This window comes from Conger conger, chromosome 15 (genome assembly GCF_963514075.1).
Source record: "Conger conger chromosome 15, fConCon1.1, whole genome shotgun sequence".
Classification (NCBI taxonomy): domain Eukaryota; kingdom Metazoa; phylum Chordata; class Actinopteri; order Anguilliformes; family Congridae; genus Conger; species Conger conger.
The window spans coordinates 21,967,958-21,992,387 of NC_083774.1; the positions used below are offsets into that span (position 1 = coordinate 21,967,958).

At 44.7% G+C, this 24,430-nt stretch overlaps 1 protein-coding gene across 6 annotated transcripts in view; it reads left to right on the forward strand.

Annotated features, from left to right (window-relative positions):
- The window catches only part of csnk1g1 (casein kinase 1, gamma 1), a 61,827-nt gene extending 38,033 nt beyond the window's left edge, over positions 1–23,794 (forward strand). For 3 of the 6 annotated variants that reach the window (XM_061221286.1, XM_061221285.1, XM_061221290.1), the window contains 10 exons: positions 3,008–3,159; positions 3,348–3,582; positions 5,036–5,121; positions 5,220–5,304; positions 5,971–6,119; positions 6,230–6,337; positions 9,975–10,085; positions 10,925–11,031; positions 15,667–15,690; positions 17,455–23,794. In XM_061221286.1, the coding sequence (XP_061077270.1) occupies positions 3,008–3,159; positions 3,348–3,582; positions 5,036–5,121; positions 5,220–5,304; positions 5,971–6,119; positions 6,230–6,337; positions 9,975–10,085; positions 10,925–11,031; positions 15,667–15,690; positions 17,455–17,509 (1,112 nt within the window). In that variant the 3' untranslated portion in view covers positions 17,510–23,794. The remainder of the gene's footprint in view (positions 1–3,007; positions 3,160–3,347; positions 3,583–5,035; positions 5,122–5,219; positions 5,305–5,970; positions 6,120–6,229; positions 6,338–9,974; positions 10,086–10,924; positions 11,032–15,666; positions 15,691–17,454) is intronic. The other 3 variants (XM_061221287.1, XM_061221288.1, XM_061221289.1) reach the window with 3 other exon arrangements.
- Positions 23,795–24,430: the final 636 nt, after the last annotated feature.

Genomic DNA, 24,430 nt, shown 5'->3' on the forward strand with positions numbered 1-24,430 from the left:
GAGTCTGCCTGTTGATGTTCAGTGACAGGAGAGGCCCATCTTCAGAGTCTGCCTGTTGATGTTCAGTGACAGGAGAGGCCCATCTTCAGAGGCTGCCCGCTGATGTTCAGTGACAGGAGAGGCACATCTTCAGAGTCTGCCTGTTGATGTTCAGTGACAGGAGAGGCCCATCTTCAGAGGCTGCCCGCTGATGTTCAGTGACAGGAGAGGCACATCTTCAGAGTCTGCCCGTTGATGTTCAGTGGCAGGAGAGGCCCATCTTCAGAGCCTGCCCGTTGATGTTCAGTGGCAGGAGAGGCCCATCTTCAGAGTCTGCCCGTTGATGTTCAGTGGCAGGAGAGGCACATCTTCAGAGCCTGCCCGTTGATGTTCAGTGGCAGGAGAGGCGCATCTTCAGAGTCTGCTGATGTTGAGTGGCAGGTGCGTACGGCTGTGAGACAGAGCCGCCGTAGAGAAAGAGCATTGCAGCGTCAGAGCCACGGGCGGGGCCTGCGATTCCGCAGCGACCCTCTCTCCGCGCCGCCCGCCGCTCGGAGCGCGCTCAGTGGCAGATGGTGTTTTGTGGGTGCGCAGGAGTGTCGACGCAGACTCCACAAACTGAGGCTCACGGCTCGGCCATCTGTAGCCCCGTTTCAGACGCCGGAGCTGTCTGCCGACAGGAACAATGTAATTACCGCACGAGTCTGCGGCGCTGAGCCTTCCCATCGCCTGCAAACCCCAGATGCATGTCGTACAAGTTATTACTCTGCCGTCCTCCTCATCTCAACATGCTCATTACCCTGGCATTGAGCAGGCACATAAGGCTGTCCTCCTGACTGTAATGGCAAACCTGTTAGCATTATGCAGCGCAGTACTCGGGTCTGTTTATTAGTGCCCGCGTGTATTAAACCGAATTTTATTTGTTGTTTATTTGTTGTTCGTTTTGAGAGTGCAAGCGAAGTGAAGAACAACCGTCTTGCGTACCTACCTACACAATCAAAACAAGAGCTACAAATGCAATTGAAACACAGTTATGAAGATAAACAAGGCGACGGCCGTCTCAACAGTTCCAAAGATAAATCCCTACGATGGTCCTGTTGAGGGGTTCAGATAAATATATCTTGGCGTCAATAAACCCATCTCCCGACACAGATGGAATTTCTCTCTTTCTGAGATGTTATTTTCCTGTGCTAGTGCGGGATTTAGGCTCTTTGCGGTTGCTGATTGTCATTGAGCCGTGTGTCTGCATGCACATACTTAATCATTCCCCTCGTGTGTCATTTGATTGAATTTGCAAAGTGACCGCTGCGTGTGGCGCGCTCTTCCTGTGCCTTCCTGTGTGGCGCTCACTTGATTGTGTTTTCAAAGAGGAAGGCGGGTGGGGGGTGAGGAAGGGAGAGGGAGAAAGACTGGAGGAGAGAGAGAGAGAGAGCGCGACGGGGGGAGGGAGGGAGGGAGGGAGGGAGGGAATCAGTCCAGGTAATTCAGACAGACCGGACAGGGCCCGCGTGAGCAGCAGAATAATGAAAGTGGTAATTACAGAAAAAAAAAAAAAAAAACAGGAAGTCGTCAGTAATGTGTCGTCCTCGCACTTGGTGACTCATCGGGCCCGAGCCGTTCTTTGTGTGCGAGCTCTTCTAATGCAGGCAGGTTCACTCGGGCCGGGGGGACTGCAGGTCAGTCTGCTAATCCAGCCCATAGCCACTGGCCCTGCTGGACTGAGGGAAGACCTGGGCTGGAGTGTGGAACCATCATTTCTCAACACAAGGGGGAGGGGGGAACTTTAACTCGGATGCACAGTTTATTATTAACAGCCGTGTATCACTATGTTCGCAGGAAATGCAAATACGGTAATTCAAATATAATAATTACAATGCGGTGCATGTCCGCAGGCAGTCACCGTGCGTGCGACAGCACTGTGCTTGTACAAAACTAATAAACGGTTTGTAAACATCCTTCTCAAAGGAGATGCAAGCCTTTTCATCAGATGAGAATTGCAATAAAATGTGTGATTTTTTACATTTATTTTTACAGACAACAGAACATATGACAATGTATGAAATTGCGTACATTATATTTAAAAGAAAGAACGGGGATGCCCATTTGTATGGGTAATTGCCACGGCCCAAAGCATTAATATTTGTTTTGGACCTTGGTGCATACAATGAACTCAAGGATGACGGCGGATTGGAGCCATGGGCTGTGTGGTACAGGAAGGTGTGTCCGATCAGGGTGACCAGCTTCCTGTTTTTATCTGCCCGTCTCTGTGTTGACCGCGTGTGCTCTCCGCCTCCCTCAGCAATCACCGTGAGCTCGTAAAACAGCCAGTGATTAAGGCACGTGATTGGGGCCTATCAAAACTAATGGCGTTACAGCGGTGACCTTTGTCAGCAGGGCTGTGATGAATCACTTCATGCGGCTCAGTGTCCTTTCTCAATAGCTAGTTATTACACACACACACACTCTCTCTCTCTCACTCTCTCGCCCAGCCTCTTGCTTGTTCCCTCTCTCATCCTTAAATCCATTTTAGGTGTTGGGAAATTGAACTTCAAATGCGAAGCAGTACTAAAAGCTCTCCTCACCATTAGCCTCAGTGAAATATCAACAGCCCCTGCCAAAACCAATCCCCCTGTTCAAGCAGTGCTTCCACCAAGTGGTTGGAAAGGGAACTGCCAGGTTTAATGGGCAGGGTGTTTATGAATAGCTGCATTGTGGGCATATACTCATTAAAAGTACAATGGTGTGTTCTAATCTCAACTGTAGGTCTTTTTATTGGATTGATTTCCATTAGTGCTGTTGTAACACACATTCTAAATGAGTCAGTTTGGAGATTCAATAATTCTTGTCTCAAAAATCATCTTACGATTAATTTCAAGTTTGATTAATAGTTTCTCTATGTATCGAACATATAAATGACTACTAACAGCTTTCTTAGTGTGTATAATAGGATAGCGGCTGTATACTTGTTTTTTTTGTCCTCCAACAGCACCTATTATGTTAATCTTGTGTCTCTTTCTCCCTTTCTCAGCGGAGGGGCTGCCCCAGGTGTTCTACTTCGGGCCCTGTGGGAAATATAACGCCATGGTGCTGGAGCTGTTGGGCCCCAGCCTGGAGGACCTCTTTGACCTGTGTGACCGAACCTTCTCCCTCAAAACCGTCTTAATGATCGCCATTCAGCTGGTGAGTTCTTCTGTCCTCTTGTGCCTGTACTGTATGTCTGTCTGTCTGTGACTGGTCTACACGTCTCTCTGCGAATGTTTGTGCGTTGAGTTTGTTGTGTGCCTTGTATTGGTGTCTGTGTATGTGTGTGAGTGTCGCTTACGCACGTGTGTGTTCTCCACTGATGGTCCGCTCACATTTCTCCCCAGATCTCCCGGATGGAGTACGTCCACTCCAAGAACCTCATCTACAGGGATGTGAAGCCAGAGAACTTCCTGATTGGGCGGCAGGGCAACAAGAAGGAGCATGTCATTCACATCATAGACTTTGGCTTGGCCAAGGAGTACATCGACCCCGAAACCAAAAAACACATCCCTTACCGGGAGCATAAGAGTCTTACCGGAACGGCCCGCTACATGTCCATCAACACGCACCTGGGGAAAGGTGGGCTGTTCTTCCAGGCTTTTAGTTTGAAAATTGCTGTAGAATCAGCTGTACAACTGACTCCTGCCATATGTATGTACGTAAAACTATAAATACACTTTTGCAAAAGCTGAGCTTTTGAAGTTTAAATTGTAAAATGATACTGTGTACACTCGGGACATATGGCAGAGTCTTGTGTTGACACCATCCTTGGGCTCATAGGGGGTTCCACTGACCTGTTAATTCTGTCGTGACTGTATTTCTGAGGATTAAAATGCTCTCCGCTGTATTATTCATGCAATGCAATTCATAGGAAAATTTATATATCCTTTTTTATTTATGCTCTTCATGAATTTGTATACATTACAGTGCTAGCGCACATACGCCCACATGTTGTATACAGTACATGCACACGCGTGCATATAGAGTTAAACTCACTCTCTCAGAAAAAGCCGTTGATGTCTGCATTTGCTCTGAAGTGTATGTTGAGTGCTTGTATTTATGCATATGAGATATTTCATTGCTTATTATCTGTAACATGCTGTTAATTACATCCCACCCCCGCTCCCACTGCCATTGATCTGGACCGTTAACAGCAGCACAGAACTTCACATACCCGTATCATAATAACATAATATCTTATGTTATATATAATAATACGTCTTTAGAATTTATCTTGATAAAGTGCATACATTTTAATTCAGTCCAGTATGGTCCTTAAGAATAATGCAGGTTGAATATTAACAAAGGCTTCTGCTGCAGTGCTGGCAAACTGTAACTTGTTGTAATGATTGTAGCAGTTCCCAATGTTCTAATGAAAAACTATTTCAGACCCTTATGTAGATGCCGGCAGGGATGTTTCTCCTCTTGGCCACCTGCTGCCTGAGTGTTGCAGGTCTTGTGATGAGGAGCTGTAAAACGTGGAGTGTTAACCTTGCGGAGGACAGCACTGTTCTCATTGTTCAATGCATGGAGCTTCCCTTTCCCCAACAGATCAGTCAACCTAGTCAGATAATTGTCTGCTAATAATTTCCTCATACTCACAAATGATCTTTGCAGCACACTGCCGAAACAACGTGTTACTTGTGTGTAACAGAACAGTGGAAAGGTTTGAGTGTGGTTACTTTAATTCTGTAAAGTGTTTTTAAAGGAATAGATTTCTTTGAAAATTATTCATCTTGACCAGGTTTTCACGCAAAAGTCTCATATCTGTGATTACTTTCACGAAACCATGGCAAAAAATTGTTCTTTCATAGTTTTCATCATGTTGCTGAGCTTTGCTGCTTCAGTCACTCTGTGGCCGGTTCCTCCTGATCCTTCACCCTGCCTGAACCTGAGGAGGCTCGGAGTAGACCTTCCCGGGACTTTCTGGACCAGTAGTTTGGGTTACAGTTCACAGTTTGCTGCATTGCTTGCGGGGAGCGTGCGGTCACACGGTTGTGACGTTCCTCTGCTCTTGTGCCCTGTGTTGCAGAACAAAGCCGGCGAGATGACCTGGAAGCCTTAGGTCACATGTTCATGTATTTCCTCCGGGGCAGTCTCCCCTGGCAGGGCCTGAAGGTACGTTGTGCACCGGGACGCCCCAGACGTTTGAGGGGGAGAGACTGTGAGAGCAGGGAGGGGGAGAGACGTGTGACTCTTGTGTTCCTCTGCTGCAGGCGGACACCCTGAAAGAGCGATACCAGAAGATCGGGGACACCAAACGCAACACTCCAATCGAGGTTCTCTGTGAGAGCTTCCCAGGTAGTGTCTAACCCTAACCTTGCCCTCGCTCCATCCCTGCCCCACCCCTGCCCCACCCCAACCAGTGCAGTTCACGGTCCAGCGGCGTAATCTCAGGCTTTGATACATTCTGCTCTTCCATTCCACCAGAGCAGAGTATGTTTGAGGCTCTATAGTGGCCATCATGAGCATCACGCATACACAAACGCCCCTCTCTGTAGATGTCGGTGCACACACACCCTGGGGCCGTTTCCTAACCTGTGTGGTGTGCTCTCCTGTGGGTTGCTATAGCTGCACTAAGCAATTGATGGTCCCCATGCCCTTGGCCCATGGGCAGCTAGAACATAAGCAGTTTGTCGTTTTGCTACGGTGACCTCAATCTGTCATGTCCTTCTGAAAACTTCAGTATGCAGTCAGCCTTTTTATTACAAAATTCATAACATTTTAAATTTGGCAAGCCCTCGACATCTTTATTTGAAATTCCATATATACAGTCAGCCTTCATTTTAAATTCAGTGTACTCTCAGCCTCAGTGTTTAGCTAGCCTATTTATTCCACGTTCAGTTCTGCGGCATTCCATGCTTCTTATCTTTTACTGTGGGGTCCTTCGGTCTGGGCCCTGCCTGTTATCTGATGGCTGTCGTGCTGACCTGTAGCCCTGTCTGTTTTGGTGGCTGCGCCTTGCAGAGGAGATGGCGACCTACCTGCGCTACGTGAGGCGGCTGGATTTCTTCGAGAAGCCGGATTACGAGTACCTGAGGACCCTGTTCACAGAGCTGTTTGAGCGCAAAGGATACACCTTTGACTACACCTACGACTGGGTCGGCAGGCAGATTGTGAGTATCGCTGATACGGCGTCGTCGACCTCTGCACCTGCGGGTGGGGCGGGGAAGGGAGTGTCCTTGGGGCCCGTTCCTGAGCTGGCTGTTCTGTGTCGCTCTTTCAGCCCACGCCGGTGGGGTCCGTTCACGTGGATTCGGGCGCGTCGGCAATCACGAGAGAAAGCCACGCCCACAGAGACCGGCCGTCCCAGCACCAGCCGTTACGCAATCAGGTATGTGGGCGGAGCCTTTCCTCCTAACCCCACCCCCGAGGCTTTTTCCTGGACCCCTCCCCATCTGTGGTGCAGACAGGGTTCAGTAGTCCATATTGTACCCTGACCATGAATCAGCAGGAATTATCACAAGAGCTGGGCGTTTTATAATCCTCAAGCCATTCTCACAATTAATGACTGTGGGCCGGGATTCAAGGCCTCCACTGCTCTCGACTGTAAAAGTCAGCTGCTCACCGGGCGCGGTGATTGATCTTGCAGATAAAATATAAATAAATAAGTGTGCAGCACATGCCCTGCACCAGGAGAGGAGAAAGCCCTGCAGATGAATTTGGGCGTAGTGCGGAGTGCGTCCCCTGTGAGAACGGGTGGTTGCGCTGGCCGCCTCTCCTGACCTGAGCGTGCGGCATCGTCGTTTGTCAGCGGCTGGGCTTGGTCACGCCGTCAGCGCGCTGAGGTCACGCGCTGCTGCAGCCCAGCTGGCGCTCCGCGTGATGTTCAGCTTCCTTCAGACACACGTCTGGCGCATCCGCGGTGACTCAAGGTCCTGCTGCTGTGCCTGGTGGGTAGAGCTGCGTCATCGAGGAGGGGCATGGTCAGAGCTGATGACATACCGGCTAGATCCTGCCTCTTCTGGAGCAGTCGGGGTGGGCATACTGGCAGTGAGGCATGGGGCAGACTTAAGGACTTCCCCACCGCACACTGCTCTTTGGTCAGCTACACCAGCTGCCCCACCCTCCACTGCCCTACCTCTGCCCTCATACACCCTGAGGCCCTGCCCCCTACCTCCCCTGCCTCCCCCAGATCGATGAAGCGTAAGCTTGCTTGATGCTTACCGTGGCAGAGCTGCATGTTCCATGAATTAGCCAATATTTAAAGGAGCAACAGCTTTGAATCAGCTCATACCTTAATTTTTTCCTTAAGCGAATCACTTTGTTCTTTCCACTTACTTTTTGATTTGCTACGACTGGACTGTTTTTGCTTGTTTTATTTTACCTGTGCAAGCCTGTCTACACTTATCAAATGAGTCCTCATGAACTCAGTTTTACATGTATAGCGGGGTTTGTTGTAGCAAAGTAGATACTCAGCTGGGGACAATGAAATGAGCTGTAAGATTGTTTTAAAATGGGATGTAGGACATGGATGGATTGGATTTGATAGTTAAAGGGGAATTCCACTGCAAAACCAAATTAACGTCATTTTAAAGATCAACAAGATGCTAATTAAGTCTGTTAGTGGCAGGCCAAAGAAAACCACAGAAATGTCAGCACCATGCATATTTGGTCGAGGTGTACGTCATAAAGATGAACACCCTTTCTCATTTTCAAATAACTGCAGTGGGAGGGTAATTTGAATTTGGTGATGCGTAGCTCCTCCCGACCTCCCGTACTAGGATAAGGGGGCATTCACCAAGCTAAGAGGAGGAGCTTGGCGTGTTCAGTAGTCTTGCCCGAATGTTCTACTCAAAATCTTCTGCATCTAAGTGCATGCTACCCACTCGTACACTGTTTCAGGTGTGTCTGGAGTATGTCTCCTATTCCCATTTGCAGTCTGCCAATATTTTCTCTCGCCCTGATTTTGTGGTTGGTGCTTCAAAATACATTACTTCCAAAATCTTAAACACTTCTCAATTTTCAGTTAGGCCTCGTGGCATTCTTCTTTTCTGGAGAACTTAAGCAGAAAAAATAAACCGATCTGAACACCATAAACTTAGATTTTATTTATATCGTGGTTAACTTGTTAGCGAGTATGAGTATCGCTTCCAGGCTGAATAGTAATTTCCCTACATCTGTATTCAGTACCGGTGAGCGTGTGACTGCAGTTGTCTGACGCCCATATTCTGCACATGCCCCCCCCTTAGTAGTCTGTAGTACAGCGGGTGCCTGGGGCATGCACTGTAGTTAGGAGCTCTATCTCTGCCCTCGCTGCAGGCAGATAGTTGTCAGAGCTCATTTTAATCTCGAGGGCAGCTACTCTTCTACAAATTAGAGACACCCAGGGACAGGTGGATTTCCCCTTTAAGTGTATAAATCAGCCCGCAAGGTCATCGGCATGATTTAAGTGGCTTGTTTGGGGAAATGAAAATCATTTCTGGGTAACTGCTCTGATGGAGAACTGACAGCAGTTGCCCGGTTAGTGATCGCAGGCGATGAGTCATCCTCCCCGTCTGAAACCCGTCACCGGGAACTTGCCGGACCTTTGAGCGGCAGTTTGCCTGAAACTACCTCTGCATCTCCGCATTCGTTATGTTGAAGAGCGGTGAAGAGCGGATTAATCTCTCTGCTGGAGAACGTCCAGGCCTCTCCGCCGCCAGCTCGGCTCTTCTCTGATTGGCTGCGCTGGGATGGCGCTACACAAGTGGGCATCTGTACCTCCGGTGTGGCCGGCGTGATCTGTAATCACGGCCGCCTTTCCCACACGCACGCTCGCCTTAACCACAGCCCGCTAGCCCGGAGAGCGTCTTCCCTCTGAGGAGAATGACCTTGCTCCTGTCCAATTACTGCACCAAGCAATTAAGCATAAGCACATACAGTCGACGTGCACTTCATTTGTTCTTATTTATTTTCCTGGCAGACAGCGGAGGCCTGCACAGCGTATATTTTCCATTTACACAGCTGGGCACATTCGCTGGAGCAGTTCACTTGGCTTAAATGCAAATAAGGGTATAAACCTGCAGCCTCCTAGTTATGCTCATTTTATTTATTACTTCTCTGCTACACCTGGCTGTGTCAAAAACGCACAAGGACGTTTGCCTGAAATGGCTGCGAGTCCATTTTGAAGTGTACACTATTTTTTTATTTTTTATTTTTTCCATACGATAAACTACTCCCTCATATTTTTCTACACCCCAGATAAGCCTGATACTAAGGTATCAAGTAGCTGGAGCTGACAGCATGTTTTGATGCGAACGGCTCGGGCCAAAATGAATGGGTAGTAAGACAGGGAATCGCTTTTTACTCACAGAACATGAAGAATGAAAGCTATGATTTTTTCCCTCTCTTGTTTGCAGTGAGTCTAGAAAGAAAAAAGAGTGCCTTTTGTCTGTTGCCAAGTCTCATCCTTGGAATAAATGATTGTGGCAGACAGACAAGGTTATTGTGTAGGATCAGCTATACTGTAATCTGAAATTCACACTGGGGGTGGGAGTTGCTGAGAGAGATGAGATCTGTGTTGATATTATGCCTTGTAAAGCTTTACTGGTCGAGGAACTAACTCTGTGTTCATGAACTGAAGACAAAAATTAGTTTGTGACATCTTTAAACCAATCCCATCTACACTACAGAGCAAGTTAATGATTGAGTTAACACATTTAGTGGGGCTAATATAGCCAGTGTGCATCCAGACATAGGCACCTTTTGCGTATTATATGTATTTATTTTCCTTTATTTACTTTATGGTTTCATTCTGTGATTTGATTGGACCAATTGCTCCTGATCACTAATGCTGTTTCCTCGCTTTGCTGCACCTTTTTTTTTCTGCTCGTCTGTTTGTCCCCCGCCCCGCCCCCGCCCGCACGACTCCCGCCACCCCGCCCCCACCAATGTCCCCCCCCCCTCCCCCCCTGCTCACTAACACCCGCTTCCCCCTGCCCACCTCACGCCCCACCCTCTGCTGCGCCCACCCCCCTCCCTCCAAGCAGACCGCCGCCTCAGACCGCCGAGGAGCATGGGAAGTGCAGCCCAATCGGCAGACAAACTCCTCCTACCTGAGCTCCCACCTGGCTGCGGACAGGCACGGGGGATCAGTGCAGGTACCGCACCCTCGCCGCTCCGCCCCCCCTCCCCGCGCTCGCCCTCAAACGCAGCGTCCCCATTGGACAGGAGAAACCATCATGTGCTCATGCTTGCTCCTCCGCTCTCCCCAGCCAACCCTCATGTTATTCCGGTTGTGTAAACACGTGAACCCCCCCCTGCAGGCTCTCAGCATTGTGCTGCATGGAGCATTACATTACATTACATTATTGGCATTTGGCAGACGCTCTTATCCAGAGCGACGTACAACAAAGTGCATACCCATAACCAGGGATAAGTTCGCTGAAAGACCCTAGAGGTAAGTACAATTTCAACTGCTACCTGTACAACAAAGATAAGGACAAGGGCCATTTTTTTTTTTTTTTTTTTTTTTTTTTTTTTTTTTGAACAAACAAACAAACAGAGCAAAAGTCACCAAAGTTAACTATCCAAACACTGCTTACCTAGCCAACTAAAATACTGATACACAAGTCACAGAGACAACAATTAAGGTTCACAGGGAGGTAGGGAGGGATGGGGAGCAGTGCTGACGTATCCATTCCCCTCGGGAATCTGCTAGGGCCCATATGGCAGGGGCAGACTGACTCATTCCTGATTCACCAGCTGTGGGCCCTGGTACAGGTTGTGCTGCTAAAGACAGCCAGCGGCGAGTGTTGTGTGGTAGTTCTGCAGTACTGGGTAAGGCCACAGTCTTTGAGCTACACGGCCACTGGTGGATTTTTTGGGCCCCCAAGATGCCTGTCAGTGAACAGGCTTTGCCACGATCAGTGAACCCTCACCATGGCTCTTTGTCTTGCAGTCAGTAACGCACGCTTGTTTGTGTCGACAATTTCTCAAGGTGGTCAGTTCAACCAATGGGGAGCTGAATGCAGATGACCCACTGGCAGTCCACTCCAATGCACCAATCACGGCACAGGCAGAGGTGGAAGTGGTGGATGAGGCCAAGTATGTATTAATTATTCAGCGTCCTGGAGAATTCTACTCTGCTCTGCTCTGTCCTCTCAGAATCTCTCCTCTCCCTTTCTCTCTCGCTCTCACCTTCTTCTGTTCTTTATCTCTCTCCCTCTGCCTCACTCCTCCCTAACTCCTTCCATCCCTCTCCTCCATTCCCCCCTGTTGTGAGGGTAGATCCGGCTCTCCTTCCCTCTTGTGACAATAGCAGCTGCTGTCTTCAGATCTCTGCCCCTTCATGGCACAGTGTAGGGATGGGATGATGATTGATATAACCGTATATCTTGTTTATTTAATCATCATAAATTTAGAGCAGTCATTACACATATAACCTGGCGTTACATTTTAGCGTGGGTCAGCCGCCTGTAAAACTAAAGAAGAAGGGTATAACTAGCTAGGGGCATTTATAAAAATAAAAAAAGGATGTTTTAGTGGGCCAAAATGGTTGCATTTACTTTCATCAACTGCACATTATTTTGTTGGGAAAAATTCATTATTTTGTTAAAACTTAAACTTATAACCTGCCATGGCCAAAATGATAACATTTTTAAAAACATTTCTGAGAAAATGATGGTTTCGTATTGGTCTAAATTAGTCCTTGATGTTTGTTTTAAAGGTACAATATGCAATTTCTGACTCCTCACAAAACTATTTATACGATTTCTCTTTTTGAAGTTCTCACTTTAGCTAACCAACTATATAATGAGCAGGCAACTTATTTGGCTATGGAACCAACTGGATATATAACAAAGATATGATCTTGTACTACAAATGATGCAACTGCAACTTACAGTTTGAGACAAATAAAGGTTTAGCTAAACACGCATGATTGAACACGTAAAGAGATAAAAGGTACGCGTTGCTGCCCAAATTTCACTCCAGAAAAGCGATCACTGAAATTCTGTATACTATTGCTTATCTAGTGAGAAAATAAGACCGGTTCGCTATCAGTAACAAGCAAATGAGCTGTTACTAGTTAGCTTCCTGAATTTACAAATATCCACCTGAAGCACAACGCTTGTGCAATTGCTACTATGTTCGTATTGCCTATATTGTATCGTAAGTGGATATTTGTAAATTCGTCAAGCTAACTACAGCTAATTTACTTCTTGCTACCAATAACAAACTGGTATGTTTTATAACTAGTAATGTCGTCTTCGCTTGGATAGTAAGCAATAGTATACAGAGTTTCAGTGATCGCTTGTCTGGAGTGCAATTTGGGCAGCTGCACGAACAATCAGAATAAGCCCCCACCAATTGGCTGTGGCAGTTAGAACCAATTTTCAACCAATGAGCTGTAATTGTTGTACAGCTGTACAATGTTCTGATACAGAGTGACGGCCCAACAAATGTACACTTTTAAACCAGAATTTATGGACTATAAACACAGGCAGTGTGAGTCAACATGTCAGTGAGCCCTTTTCCCTGATCGGAAGGGATTTACTATGGTCTTGTAACAATGTTTTAACACAAACATCTTCCCTATTGTACCTTTTAATATGGCTTTAAGACTTTAAGACTTATTTCAATAATTATTTAGATAATATTTGATATTATACACAGTGCTTGAGATGGATTCCAAATGAGAAGGAAGGAAAGTTAAAATCTCTTTTTAATATAAATAACTTCATGTTAAAATTCAGTTTATAGCAGTCACATATTCTACGCCTACTATGTAAATATTTAAATATTTATATTCAAATAGTTTTAAAAAATTGTCTATAAATGTAGTTTTTTTAAAAATATGCCTTCTGCAATAAAAAATACATATTTTTCAGTACTTACAGCTGACACTTAATTATTTTAAAATAATACTTACTTAAAGGTGTATGGATTACATTTTTGGTTTTACAGAGCATATGTAAAACTATTTTTATTCCTCGTCTGTATGCTGCCACCTCTAAAATCTGACAGCCTAGCTGTGTATACCTGGTTGGTTTAACAGCTGAGCTTCTCATGTCCATAATAATTATGTGCTGTAGAAAACGCGATAAGGAATGAACGGTGAGGCTTTTTTTCATGTCCATACGGTGCAGACTGGATCTCTATAAATGAAGGACCTACATTCTCATTAGTTAATGGTTTCACATATTCCTCAGAGATAGCTGTTCTGAGGATTGCATTGCAGCAGTTCTGTGTGGTTCGTGTGGGGGGATGGAGCCACTCCATCTCTGAGCCATCACCACTTAACCACCTTGTCCCACCACCTCCAGTTTTCCTTTTTTTTTTTTTTCTTTGTCTTTCTCTTAATTCATTCTTTTTTGTTTCTTACTTACTTGTTCCTTCGAGAGGTTTGTACCCCATCAGCAAGCTGTCTTTTCACTGCATGTCTTTTCATTCCTTTGATTCTGATGCGCAGGTTTGAAAGAGACTGCCAATGCTGTTGAATTAGCATGTGCTAATGTGCACCATGGTTTCCATGGTTATGCCTCAAAGCATGATGATCAAACATGGTTCAGAAACGTAGTCCCTTCTGTCTCCTTCACACTGCTCTCTCGAGCACTGATTTTATTGGCACTTCTCAAACGGATAGCTTAAGTAGCCTCTAACTGTTCCCGAAAACATGACCATACATTTCAGAACGGGCTGGCCTAGTCTCCCTCCACAAATGCAGGTTTAGTCCCCTCTCCCCTGAGCTTCCATATGTAAACTTAAGACTTGTTGTGCATGATCTGTGTAAGAATGTTTAAAATTGCAGCGCTGCATCGTGTACACATTTATTTTTCTTTGTCCCACAAGTGTTGAGTCCTTTCTGAATCAGAGATTAATATGGGACTTCATTGTGCTTCATTGTCCGTTAGTCATGATTAGCCTCAGAATGAGATATTTGACCTTCTGGGCATCAGTGAGAGGTATTTCAGGAGGTATACTAAGATCCCACATGAATAATTCTGAATGGATTTTTGGATGAACTGACTTCCTCATTTGATGTTTCTCCTTTCCCTCATTTTCATATTCCCTTCCAAATGGTGGTTTTCTATCTCATACACCTTCCCTTTCGCTCCTGTCTTTATCACCTCCTCTCACTCCCCCTCTTTCTCCCCCTCTTTCTGTCACCTTTCTCTCACTTCCTCTTTATTAGTCTCTTGAGTATTCTCTCTCAATGTTGTGTGTGGTTTCCTGCCTGCCCGTTCTTTCCTCTTATTATTGGAGGGTGAACTCATCCAGGGTATTGATCCTCTCTGTATTTGCCTGTCTCTGTACATGTGACTGAAAAGCCTTGTTTCAACTAGATTGTGTCCAACCCTACCTGGTTGGCTGCCTCTGTTGAACGCTAGTATTGAGGCAGTAAGGCTTCTGGAATCCTCAAAATGGTTTCATGTGCTGTCATTGGCTTGCTTTTGTGATAGACAGCACTGTAGCTGATTGCTTTGTGCAGGTTGATGATGGCACATTGTAGCCCGTTGTGGGGTTCCTGAAGCCTTGTTGTCCCAGTTTGAGTGAGTGGGCTCCTGGTGTTAACTTCAGGTTCACCTGTGTGCTGCTGTAAGCTTATTATATGTAATGTACTATCTTGGCCTGCCGGGTAGTAAGTCAAAAATAGTATTTGAGGGGTTTAAAAACACTGAAAGAATAAATTTTAGAAATGGTTGATTGATTTGCTTTTGATCCGGAGACTGTACACACAAGTTCCAGAGACATCTGAGTGCGGTTACTGGAAATTTGCTTAATTTCTGTGCGTGTACATCTTTGGTCACTTCATGGGAGGTCAGGTTATCCCTAAATATCAGTTAGTCTGGGAAGGAGAAATCTCCTGCTTTCTTGCACCTTCTTGTCCAGCTTAAAAAATGAAATAATTGTTGTTGAAACTTTTATCACTAAGTAGAACATTAACATTAAAGGCATACTATGCAGCATTTTTTTTTTGCTTTTGTTTTACAATCAAAAACGTCCCCACCATTCTCAACCCTGCCTCAAATGCCTCGAAGCACACCCATGATGACAAAGCTTTATATCATCTTCTTCCAGACTGTCTGAATCTCTTTTAAAAATATAGCAGTTGCTGCATTCAAACCAGTCAGGCAGTGCAAATTCTCGGGCCATCACAGCCACCCAGCGAACATTGCTACCAAGGCAGCCCACAAGGAGGGTTACGCCCCGAAACATCCAAAGAGCATTTGATGGTTAAAAAATAGGCAGTCATTTTTGTCCCTTTAAAATATGTGAATGTAGGCCACTATATGTTTAGCATTACAACAACCCAACTATAATAAAGCCAGACAAGCTATAATGAGGCAGAAGAGGTTGTGGTACATTTCCAGTATAGACGTGGCTAAAGGGTGTCGTTAGGCCCAAGATCTGAGTGGGTGGGGTGTTGGGGTCCTGTAAGTTTGTGAACGTTCATTTGAGGTCACATCAGAAAAATGTTGGGGAAGCCCTGAAATAGATGTGTATGTACATTAATGTAATGGTGTGTACTGTGAGTGCATGTGTGCACACTGTACAGGGGTGTGGTGTATGTATTCCAGGAGGGCCTCATTGTGTGAAAGGTGCCCTGGAAGAGTCCCTCCCGGCCTGTCTGTCTCGTGTCTCCCCTGTGCATGTGTGCCTGGCATGTGGATTTGTCCTCCCCATCATCACACCTCTGTGTATTAATCTCTCTGTCTTTTCTCTTTACACTCTCTGTAGCTGCGTGAAAATGCTCAACCTGTGGTGAGTCCCTCTCTCCAGTCCACATCAAACCGAAGGGAGTGGACCAGACTAGACTCGAATGAGGAATGAGCCAGTTAGATACAGCCTGTGCTTTTGGGGAGGGTGAGGGTGTGCAGGGATACCCGAGGGGGTTCAATTGGGTGGCTGCTGTGCTGCTGTGTGATTGGCCAACGTCTACTGTAGATGTGGCATCATACCCTGCAAGAACATATTAGAGTTTAAGCTTTTAATACCGTTTTACATCACGATGAGGCTTCTCTAACAGTCATAGCCTACAGAGAAGCCATCTGCAAATCAGTCATTAAAAGACGAAAGCGTTGCTTTCAAAACACTTCGCAAAGCAAGATATTCATAAGACTAGGATAAGTTAAAGCTTAATGAAACTTGAATTTAATTTGTCCCTAACACATTTGGTTGATAAATCTTATTACTGAAGACTAGCTTTCTGCCACCGGCGAAAAATAATTTTAAAAAAGTCATTTGCACGAATCCATAATTTTTGGAATGCGGGCTTTGGCACTGTAATATACTTTGCGGTAGCTTTCTGACGATGCAGCAAGCTGGCAAATGCAAGTGCGTTGGTGAATAGACCCCATTCCTGATGTCTCTTTACACCCTCCCTCTGACCTCCACAGCTGCCCGCTTTTGAGACCAAACAAACATCTCACAGACGCATCTAATTGAGATTGTGGGAGAGATGTCTAGCAATAAAGATATACATGAAACTTAGCAACACGTTCTTTACTGCAGGCCTCTGCATTCTTATCATTTACATGTCCCAATGTGTCTTCATCCTCAAAAGACAGCGTTACTAGCTTACTTAACAAAAGTAGACCATAAGAGACTTTTTATAAGTCTGTTCTCTAGTATATAGAGACATATAGATATGTAACATGTAGTATGGGTCATTTGTGGAGAGCCTGACTATTCTCTTATAAAACAGACTTTCTTGCTGGGACAGGGAGATGTGCAGGTCCACACAGAGTAGGGGTTACATATTGCACTGGGGTTAATAGTGTCAGTGTTTTAGGAGGCCTGTACACCCCACTGGAGCTCACCAACTTTCAGTGCTGATATCTTTGGGGGGGAAAGGCCCATGACGAGCCTGACCGCTTTCTTGTGTGTCATAGTCTGGAGCTCTCTCCACTGCATGATCTTCACCATCTTCACAGGACCATTCTGTCGTGTGGTCGTCGTCATTTTAACTGTACCGTTTTGGCCATGTGATTGTGCTGGATGTGCTTATGCTCTACCGCATAAGTATCTGTGATTTTAAAAAAAGTTACCTTTTTAAATGTGTCTTATACCCAGTCACATTCATTTTTAGTGACCGAATAAAACACTTTCTTTTTTTCTTTCAATAGTGGCTGAAGGTTTTTAATACAAGCTCTATTTAGTGGACGGGATGCCACGACCACACATTTTGGGGTCCTTTTAGCACTAACCCAGAGTTGATTGGTCCATTTGCTAATACTTATTCTCTTAAAATTACTGACTTTATTTGTAATTTGAACTAACAATTCAATAATTGTGTTTGTGCTGAAGTGCCATGCTGGAAGAAATTCCAGAATTAAGGTCAAGCCCTCTGTAGTATAGGACATCCTGTCATGAGCTTGGCTATGTGGTTCTTTGAGTCCTTCTGCAGCTTAGATGAGACCATCTCCCCCCTTGTGATTGAGAGGATGAGCCTGTGCTGTCTGTGTGGAAGTTGAGGCGGTTTTTGGGTGAAGGTGTAAGGGAACATCTCTCTCTCCCTCTCTCCAGGTGCTGCTGCTTCTTCAAGCGGAAACGGAAGAAGAACACCCCGAGGCACAAGTGATCCTCCTCCTCCTCCATCCTGTATCGTTTGGTTGGGTGTGTTTTTAAAAAGAGAAATCTACAAAGGAAAATGGGGGAAAAAAATAAAAATACTAGAAAAAGAAGAAAATGAAAAAAGAAATAAACGAAGAGTGCCTGAAAGATGTTGAGCTGAATTGGCGCGAGGGGACTTGCTGATGAGAGGCATGCACGTTTAGTCTCTACGGGAATTGCCCCCAACCCCCCCTCCACTCTATTTCTCACACACACACACACACACACACACACACACACACACACACACACACACACACACACACGCACCCACCCACCCGCGCACACACACGCCTTTTTTTTTCTCTTCGGTTCATGCAAGCAGGTTAAGGGCTTAATGGACATGACCCTCCAACTGGGATGTAGAGGAGACCGGCGGCCCCTGGGGGCGACCCTGCACCTGATTACCTGCTTTTTCGTACCACTCCTCCACCCGCCCCCTGTCCTCTGGGGGTGCTGTCTTTTTCTATTTATTTATTTTTGGCTCCAGTGGGAGTGAAAGTGAAGAGCTCAGGCGCCCGGTGAGGAGGCAGGCTGGCGGGGCCCTGGCTGTGGGCGGTCGGACCCTGGTCCTCCTGCGGTTCATACGCCGTTCGCACAGCAGCAGGGCTGGGGGCTGCGTTACTGGTCACACAGTGCTGGGCGCGGAGCTAGCAGGAGCTCTATACATTCCTGTCTGTGTTTGATTTATGTCCCGTTTATTGATTGTACTGGACCATGCTGTTGGTCAGTGGTCAGACAGTAGTGGTCTAGTGGTCAATCAGTAGTCTTAACAGTGGCCCTTGCTTTTTGGCTGTAACGTACTCTCGAGCCGTCTCTGAATATCTGGCATTAAATGCAATTGTAATGCATCTTATTTTAGACATTGCCACTTAATGTGTTGCGGGTATCTTTGTAAGATTTCAGTCAGTATAAAAATCTAGGGGGTGATGGATTTCCCTCTCGGCCAGGCGATGTGTTTAGTGGTGTGCTGATCCTGTGAAGCGGGTTGAGTTGTTGGCCGTGGCTGCTCCCGTGCCTCTGTGTCCACACTGCCTCAATGTGCACTCTGTCTGCAGCGTGGACTGAAGGCAAAGATGTCATCACCCAGAATGTAAGAGCAGGAGCTTGCCCTTGTTCTCCCCTTTGCCTGTGCAGTGGTCGCCCCTGTGTGTGTGTTTGTGGATGGGAGAAAGCTCAGGTGCTAGCCTTGCACAGCAATGCCAGTGGGCAGCCAGGGGCCACTCTTGCTGGTTGAGAGCCAAAAGGAAAAGATAACTACAGTATGAATATGTTAGGCCGCTGTATTCTGACAAACTCTGTTTAAAGCTGCTTGTTTGAAAGCATTCTCAATATTCCACCGCCACACATTACAAATCATTCCAACTGCCTGCTTCTCGGCCTTTTTTGTGGTAAAATGGGCATGTGTTGTTTGAGCCCTCATGACTGTTGCTCTGATTTCCTGACAATCTCATACCAGTCCAGTACCTAATTAATTCCTGCTCCAGGATTGTGATCGGTCAGTGCGATAGTCAGGATAGGTGGGATTGTGGGCATGAGTGGAGATGCTGCTCCTAGTGACTACTTGTGCTGTTCTCTGGTGTTTTCGCTCACTGAAAAAATTGGGTGGGCTTTAACTGAGAGAGTTATTTCCTTAGCAGAATGGTCAAATTTAGAAGGTTGTATATTAAGAATATCTTTCCTCATACTGATGCTTTATGCTTTCCAGGTGAAAACGAAAAGAAATTAGGAAAAAGTGGAATTATTTACTCTCCAAGATCACTTTGGAAATAGCCTGCAAAGTAGAATGTTGATAGAATGTAGAAACAGGCCTTGAGAGGATTCACTTTGTTCAGTGGGCCTTTTAAAGTCTCTGTAACTGGGGATGGGGGAATGATTTAATTTCCTTTCTGCTATTCCAGTACTGCCTTCTCACTCCAGTAATGAAGTATTCTAATTTGAAGCACGGCGAAACCGCAAGCTTTTAGGTGATCTGTCTCACGTACTGCCCTACATTGTAAATGTCCTGACCTGGGCGCTGATTGTTAGATTTTGTTGCGTACAGTGCTGTTGTCTTGTTCCATCAAACAGTGCGTGCCCCAGAGAACTGTGCTGCACTCCAGAGACAGTGACCAAACTCCAGGCCTGGGTCTGGGGATACTGGAGAGTGGACAGACTCAGTGTGGGACCATGAGTGCACTCTTAATACACTGGCACCAGCTGCCCCTGCAATCTCTACTGTTCAATGCCTTAACCAGTTCACCGCTCAGCAGAGCCGATCAGGGCCGCGCTCTGGGGCCCATGGCGAGACGCCATTTTGTTCCTTTGCGACTCTTTCTCTGCAGGAACCTGGAACTCTTACATCCTGGTTCAGAGCAGCAACCCAGACTGGGAGAGGGGCCCCCCCCCTCCTTCAAATGAGAGGCCCACATTTTACACTCTTCACAAGATGTCCATTAATGCCAACTATACCAAATTCAGTCTTCTGTCAAAACTCAAGGCACTGAGCGATGAGAAATGGACTCCTGGCTTCCGTTTAGTTTGGGTTTTTTTGTTTTATTTTTTCCCCACTCCCCTTTTTTTTTATCTTCATATGAACTTTGACATACGACGTATGCCCCCATAAACAGAGCTGCCATGCTGAAATTGGGAATGTCACAAAGCTGGGATTGCTCGGTCTCCTTCGACTAGGATGTCAGCAAGATTCACCAAAAGTGACTGCGTTCACTCGGGAAAGGAGCGCACGGGAAGAAAGCCAGCAGAGGTTCTCTGGAAAAAGTGTATTTTCATTTTTAATATTCCTGTTGTTTGTTCCTCTCAGATGTAGCAGAGGATTTGCTTTGAATGAATGCAAAAGTGGTAAATGTAAGTAGTGACAATGTTGCCTTGCTTTTTTCTGTTGACACCTGTTCGCTGCATTAATTCCATAGGGTTTTCATAATTTTTTTTTAAGAATTGTATTTCATTTCATAATATATACTAAATGTGAACTGAAAATGTATGATATACTGTAATCTTTTTAATCCAAATGGCCATGCTTTTCTGGGGAAGAGTGAAACCACAGCTGGTGACTTTTGACTGCACTACATTTCCCTTGTTGTTTACCTGAGGTGAGATCCCCAGTCCTGTACTGTACTGTTGAGCTTGTGACAAATTACATGACTTCATCTGTGTTGTAATAGCAAAGTAAAATATAAACAGAAGCCTAATGGACAAGGTTATTTCCTAGTATTTATGAAATATTATCATTTTACCAAAATTCTTCCTTTTTATTACTCCCTTCATAATTCTCAAATGTATATAAATATATTTATACACAGACCTACATACATACACAGTATGTGTTTGTTTGGTGTGTGTACGAGTATGTGTGTGTTTGGTGTGTGTACGAGCTTGTGTGTGTGTGTGTGTGTGTGTGAGAGAGAGGGAGAGCGCGTGTGCGCGTGCATGTGTGTGTGTTTATGTGTGCGCGTGTGCATGTATGTTTGTAATTAAGCTGAATCCATTAAATATAACACTAGTCTATGAAATTCACCTCCTGGTGGGGTGCTGGAATTGGTGTCTTATACAGACAAACTTGTCTTATTACAACACCACCATTGGCTGCCACCAAGGGCTCAAGATGACTTCATACAAACATCTTTGTACAACAGGACTGTATATTTCTGTGCTCGGAAGTCTGTATACGTGTATAAGTTCCCCCTCCCCCCCACCCCCCTCTCTTAATTTTGTGATGTGCTTCAGTTGCTTTGCAGTCTAAATTAATATGTCAAATGTACTTGAATATGGGGGGGGGAAAAAACATGGGAGTAGAGTTTTCTTTCAGGTCTTTCACTCATAGCAAAAAGATTATATTTTATGTGAATGATTAGTTTCTTGAGCGAGTTGGTATTTCACTGCTAAAATGATGCATCATGTGCCTCTATATTCTGGATGCATTGCAGACTCTTTTCTGCAGAGCTTTCAGTCCCAGATGTATACCTGGGATCAGTTGAAATGCCACTAATTTTAGCTGCAGCCATTTTGTATATTTAATCAGAAACGGGGTGAATGCTGATCCACGGTCTGTGCTTTTAAGTTTTAAGGGTGATTTCTGGGCCTTCTTTACTGGTCAGGTCAGGTTTGGGTGTGTTGGCTGGCTGATATGAATTGCCCGTCCGCTGTGGGGTGCTCTATCTGTTGTGTTCTCTGAGCAGCTTTCCATTTTCCATGCCCAGTATGCTGTTCAGTATATTTTCAGAACTGAGCTTCTCTCTTAGATGTGTGGCAACCGGGGTTAGAGGGCTGTCCCCTCTGGCTTTATTCTGCTGATCCCTTGACTTTTTAATTATAATTTTTTTTATCTCTGCCAGAATTGTAGTTTTCTGCGGGTGGCGTTGTCATCGGTCAAAGGTTCGGATCAGACGTTGCAGGGAGAACAGGGACACCTGCTGGACAGTCTCCCCAGTAGTAGAATGTTATGTAACCCACACGGGGCACTGCACTGAAATGCTCACACCGGTTTGTATTGGCCCGGGAGAGTGAACTGACTACTATGAATCCTTGATTCTTTCTCTCCTGTCTGCTCTCCCTGATGCCAGCCCATTGACTGCGAGGTCTTTACCAGTGAACACTGGAAAGATGAAGCAGACATTTTAGTGATTTCCTTGAAGATGGTGTCATGTCATCGACCCGTTAGAACTTGTGTGTGAAGTTGAAAAGTGTTAGAGACAGAGACATGCTTTTCCAGTTAGGAGGGAGCATCCAGCAAGGAGTTGTAAGATCATCCTTGTTGGGAGCTGATCGTATTTTCCTCTTCAACCAAAACGGATCCTGTTCAGAGTCTGTGCAAGCCTTCCTTCTGGTTTTTGCTGAGATCACTTTTCTATTTTGGCTGTTCTTGGCTGATATGTACTCTTCCCTTTAAGTTGACAGACTTGATGTGAAGTCTCTTGGGAAAATTAGAAAATGACTTGCATTGGTTTCTGACTCCATTGCCTTTCTTATAGCAAATAATAAAAATGGGCATTTTTGGTATTTACCTTTTATTTTTTATCGGAACTACATTTAGTTTGCTTCTTTTTTCTTTTATTTTTTACTACATTTGCTTTTTGTTTTGCCAGCATCACAGATAAAGGAATAAATTATATTGTACCTTTTTAAGAATATACATTTTTAAAAAGGATTGCACAAGTGCTCCAAGAAGGAATTCCTATTCCCATTTTCATGGGTTGTCAGAATGTACAAAGGGTATCTAAAGTCCTGTCTCCATTGGTTGCATCTGCATGGCAATTTGGACCCGGAAGCGATTGGTTCCATAAACGGCTTTCTTGTAGTCAGCTCTGAGCATGTGGCTGTTACACTGGTATCACCTTTAGCCATAATTGTACTTTAATTCTAAACACTTTTTTAAAAATCTAACCAGAATTGCCACAATCTTACTCTCGTTAAGTTGATTTCCAGAGCGCACATTTCTCTTTTTACATTACATTACATTTCAACATCTATTCCAGACACTTTGCCTCTTGATGAGTGTCATTTGTTTAGAAATGGCCGGTGTCACCAGTTTGTCATGTTTTCTCCCTGCATGTGTCAAAATGGTGTGCAAAACCTCAACAATAAAGCTGCAGAAAGAGAGAAAGCTGATGGAGCATAATTTATGTTGTCTTTGGTTCTTTGGCACTTTTTAAGTCGCTATACTGTAGATTTGTCTCCGTTTCAGATGGGGAGAGGGTGGGTAACAAACATGACTGCAATATATAATTATTTCCAATTGTAAAATTGTACAAAGTTCACCATTGTTTTTATGTTAGTTGGATTCTGTAAGACAAGCCTGATTTTATTTTTATTTTCTTCTTCAAAACTGTGGAAATCAGACATGTACAGTACAAGAGTCTATTTTTCCTCTTGTCCAGGCAGTGGTTTCAAAGCTATGGTTAAGAGTCGAGTCTTAAAAACTGTATTATGAATATTGTGTTGAAATGAATGTCACTTCAAAAATGTATTTGAATGGTTTATCCTGGTTAAGGGCTTCAATCCTGAAGGACCCATTTTGGTTTTCTGATTTAGATTTTTTAAAAATCATTATTATTATAATAATTATTATTCTTCGTATTATTTTTTAAGTTACAGAAAGATAAAGGTCCTGATTCTCTTAAATGCCTATTTTCCAGAGGCTTCATGTGAAAATGTCACGTGACCTTTAAAATTTTCACTTTTTACTCCCTCCACACTTAAAGGGAAACTCAAGTTTGCACCCTTTTTTATGTAAAATAAAAAATCTCTCTTAACCTTTCTTTTGTTTAAGTGTCAGTTTTTCCCCTCCTAGAAACTTGGGCATCACAAGATTCATTATATAACAGGCACTTGTATACTGGCTTGGAAATGGTTTCTCAGTGTAGGGTAAATGGGTAAATGGGCGCTTCAAAAGCTGCATGAGACTAGACTGTTTACAGTCATTGCTAGTATATTAATTTGACATCTATCAACATTTTTTGTTAACATGAAAATGATTTCTGTGCCAAAGGTGTCAACATCAGCATGTTGTCACCACACATAATTGAAGACATGCTTTTCTAAAGTCTAAAATGTGTTCAGTCATAACCCATACTTAAAAAAATTGACACTCATTTTGCAATTGAAAAGATATGCTGCAAATAATGTTTTTGCTTACATTTGAGCAGGAATTGCATCCTTACACCATCAATTCTTCCAAAGGCTACACTTAACAGTGCTATGAAAAAGTATTTTCCTGATTCCCTCAATTATTTGTCATACTGAAGGGTTTCAGATTTCTAGGCAATATGAGTAAACTCAATACATTTTTAAAATTTTGTTAAATGCCCATATCACCCTTGTGAAAAAGTAATTGTCCCTTAAACTTAACGGGCTGCTTCAACTATCAGCACTAATTGAAACCAATTGCTTCCTA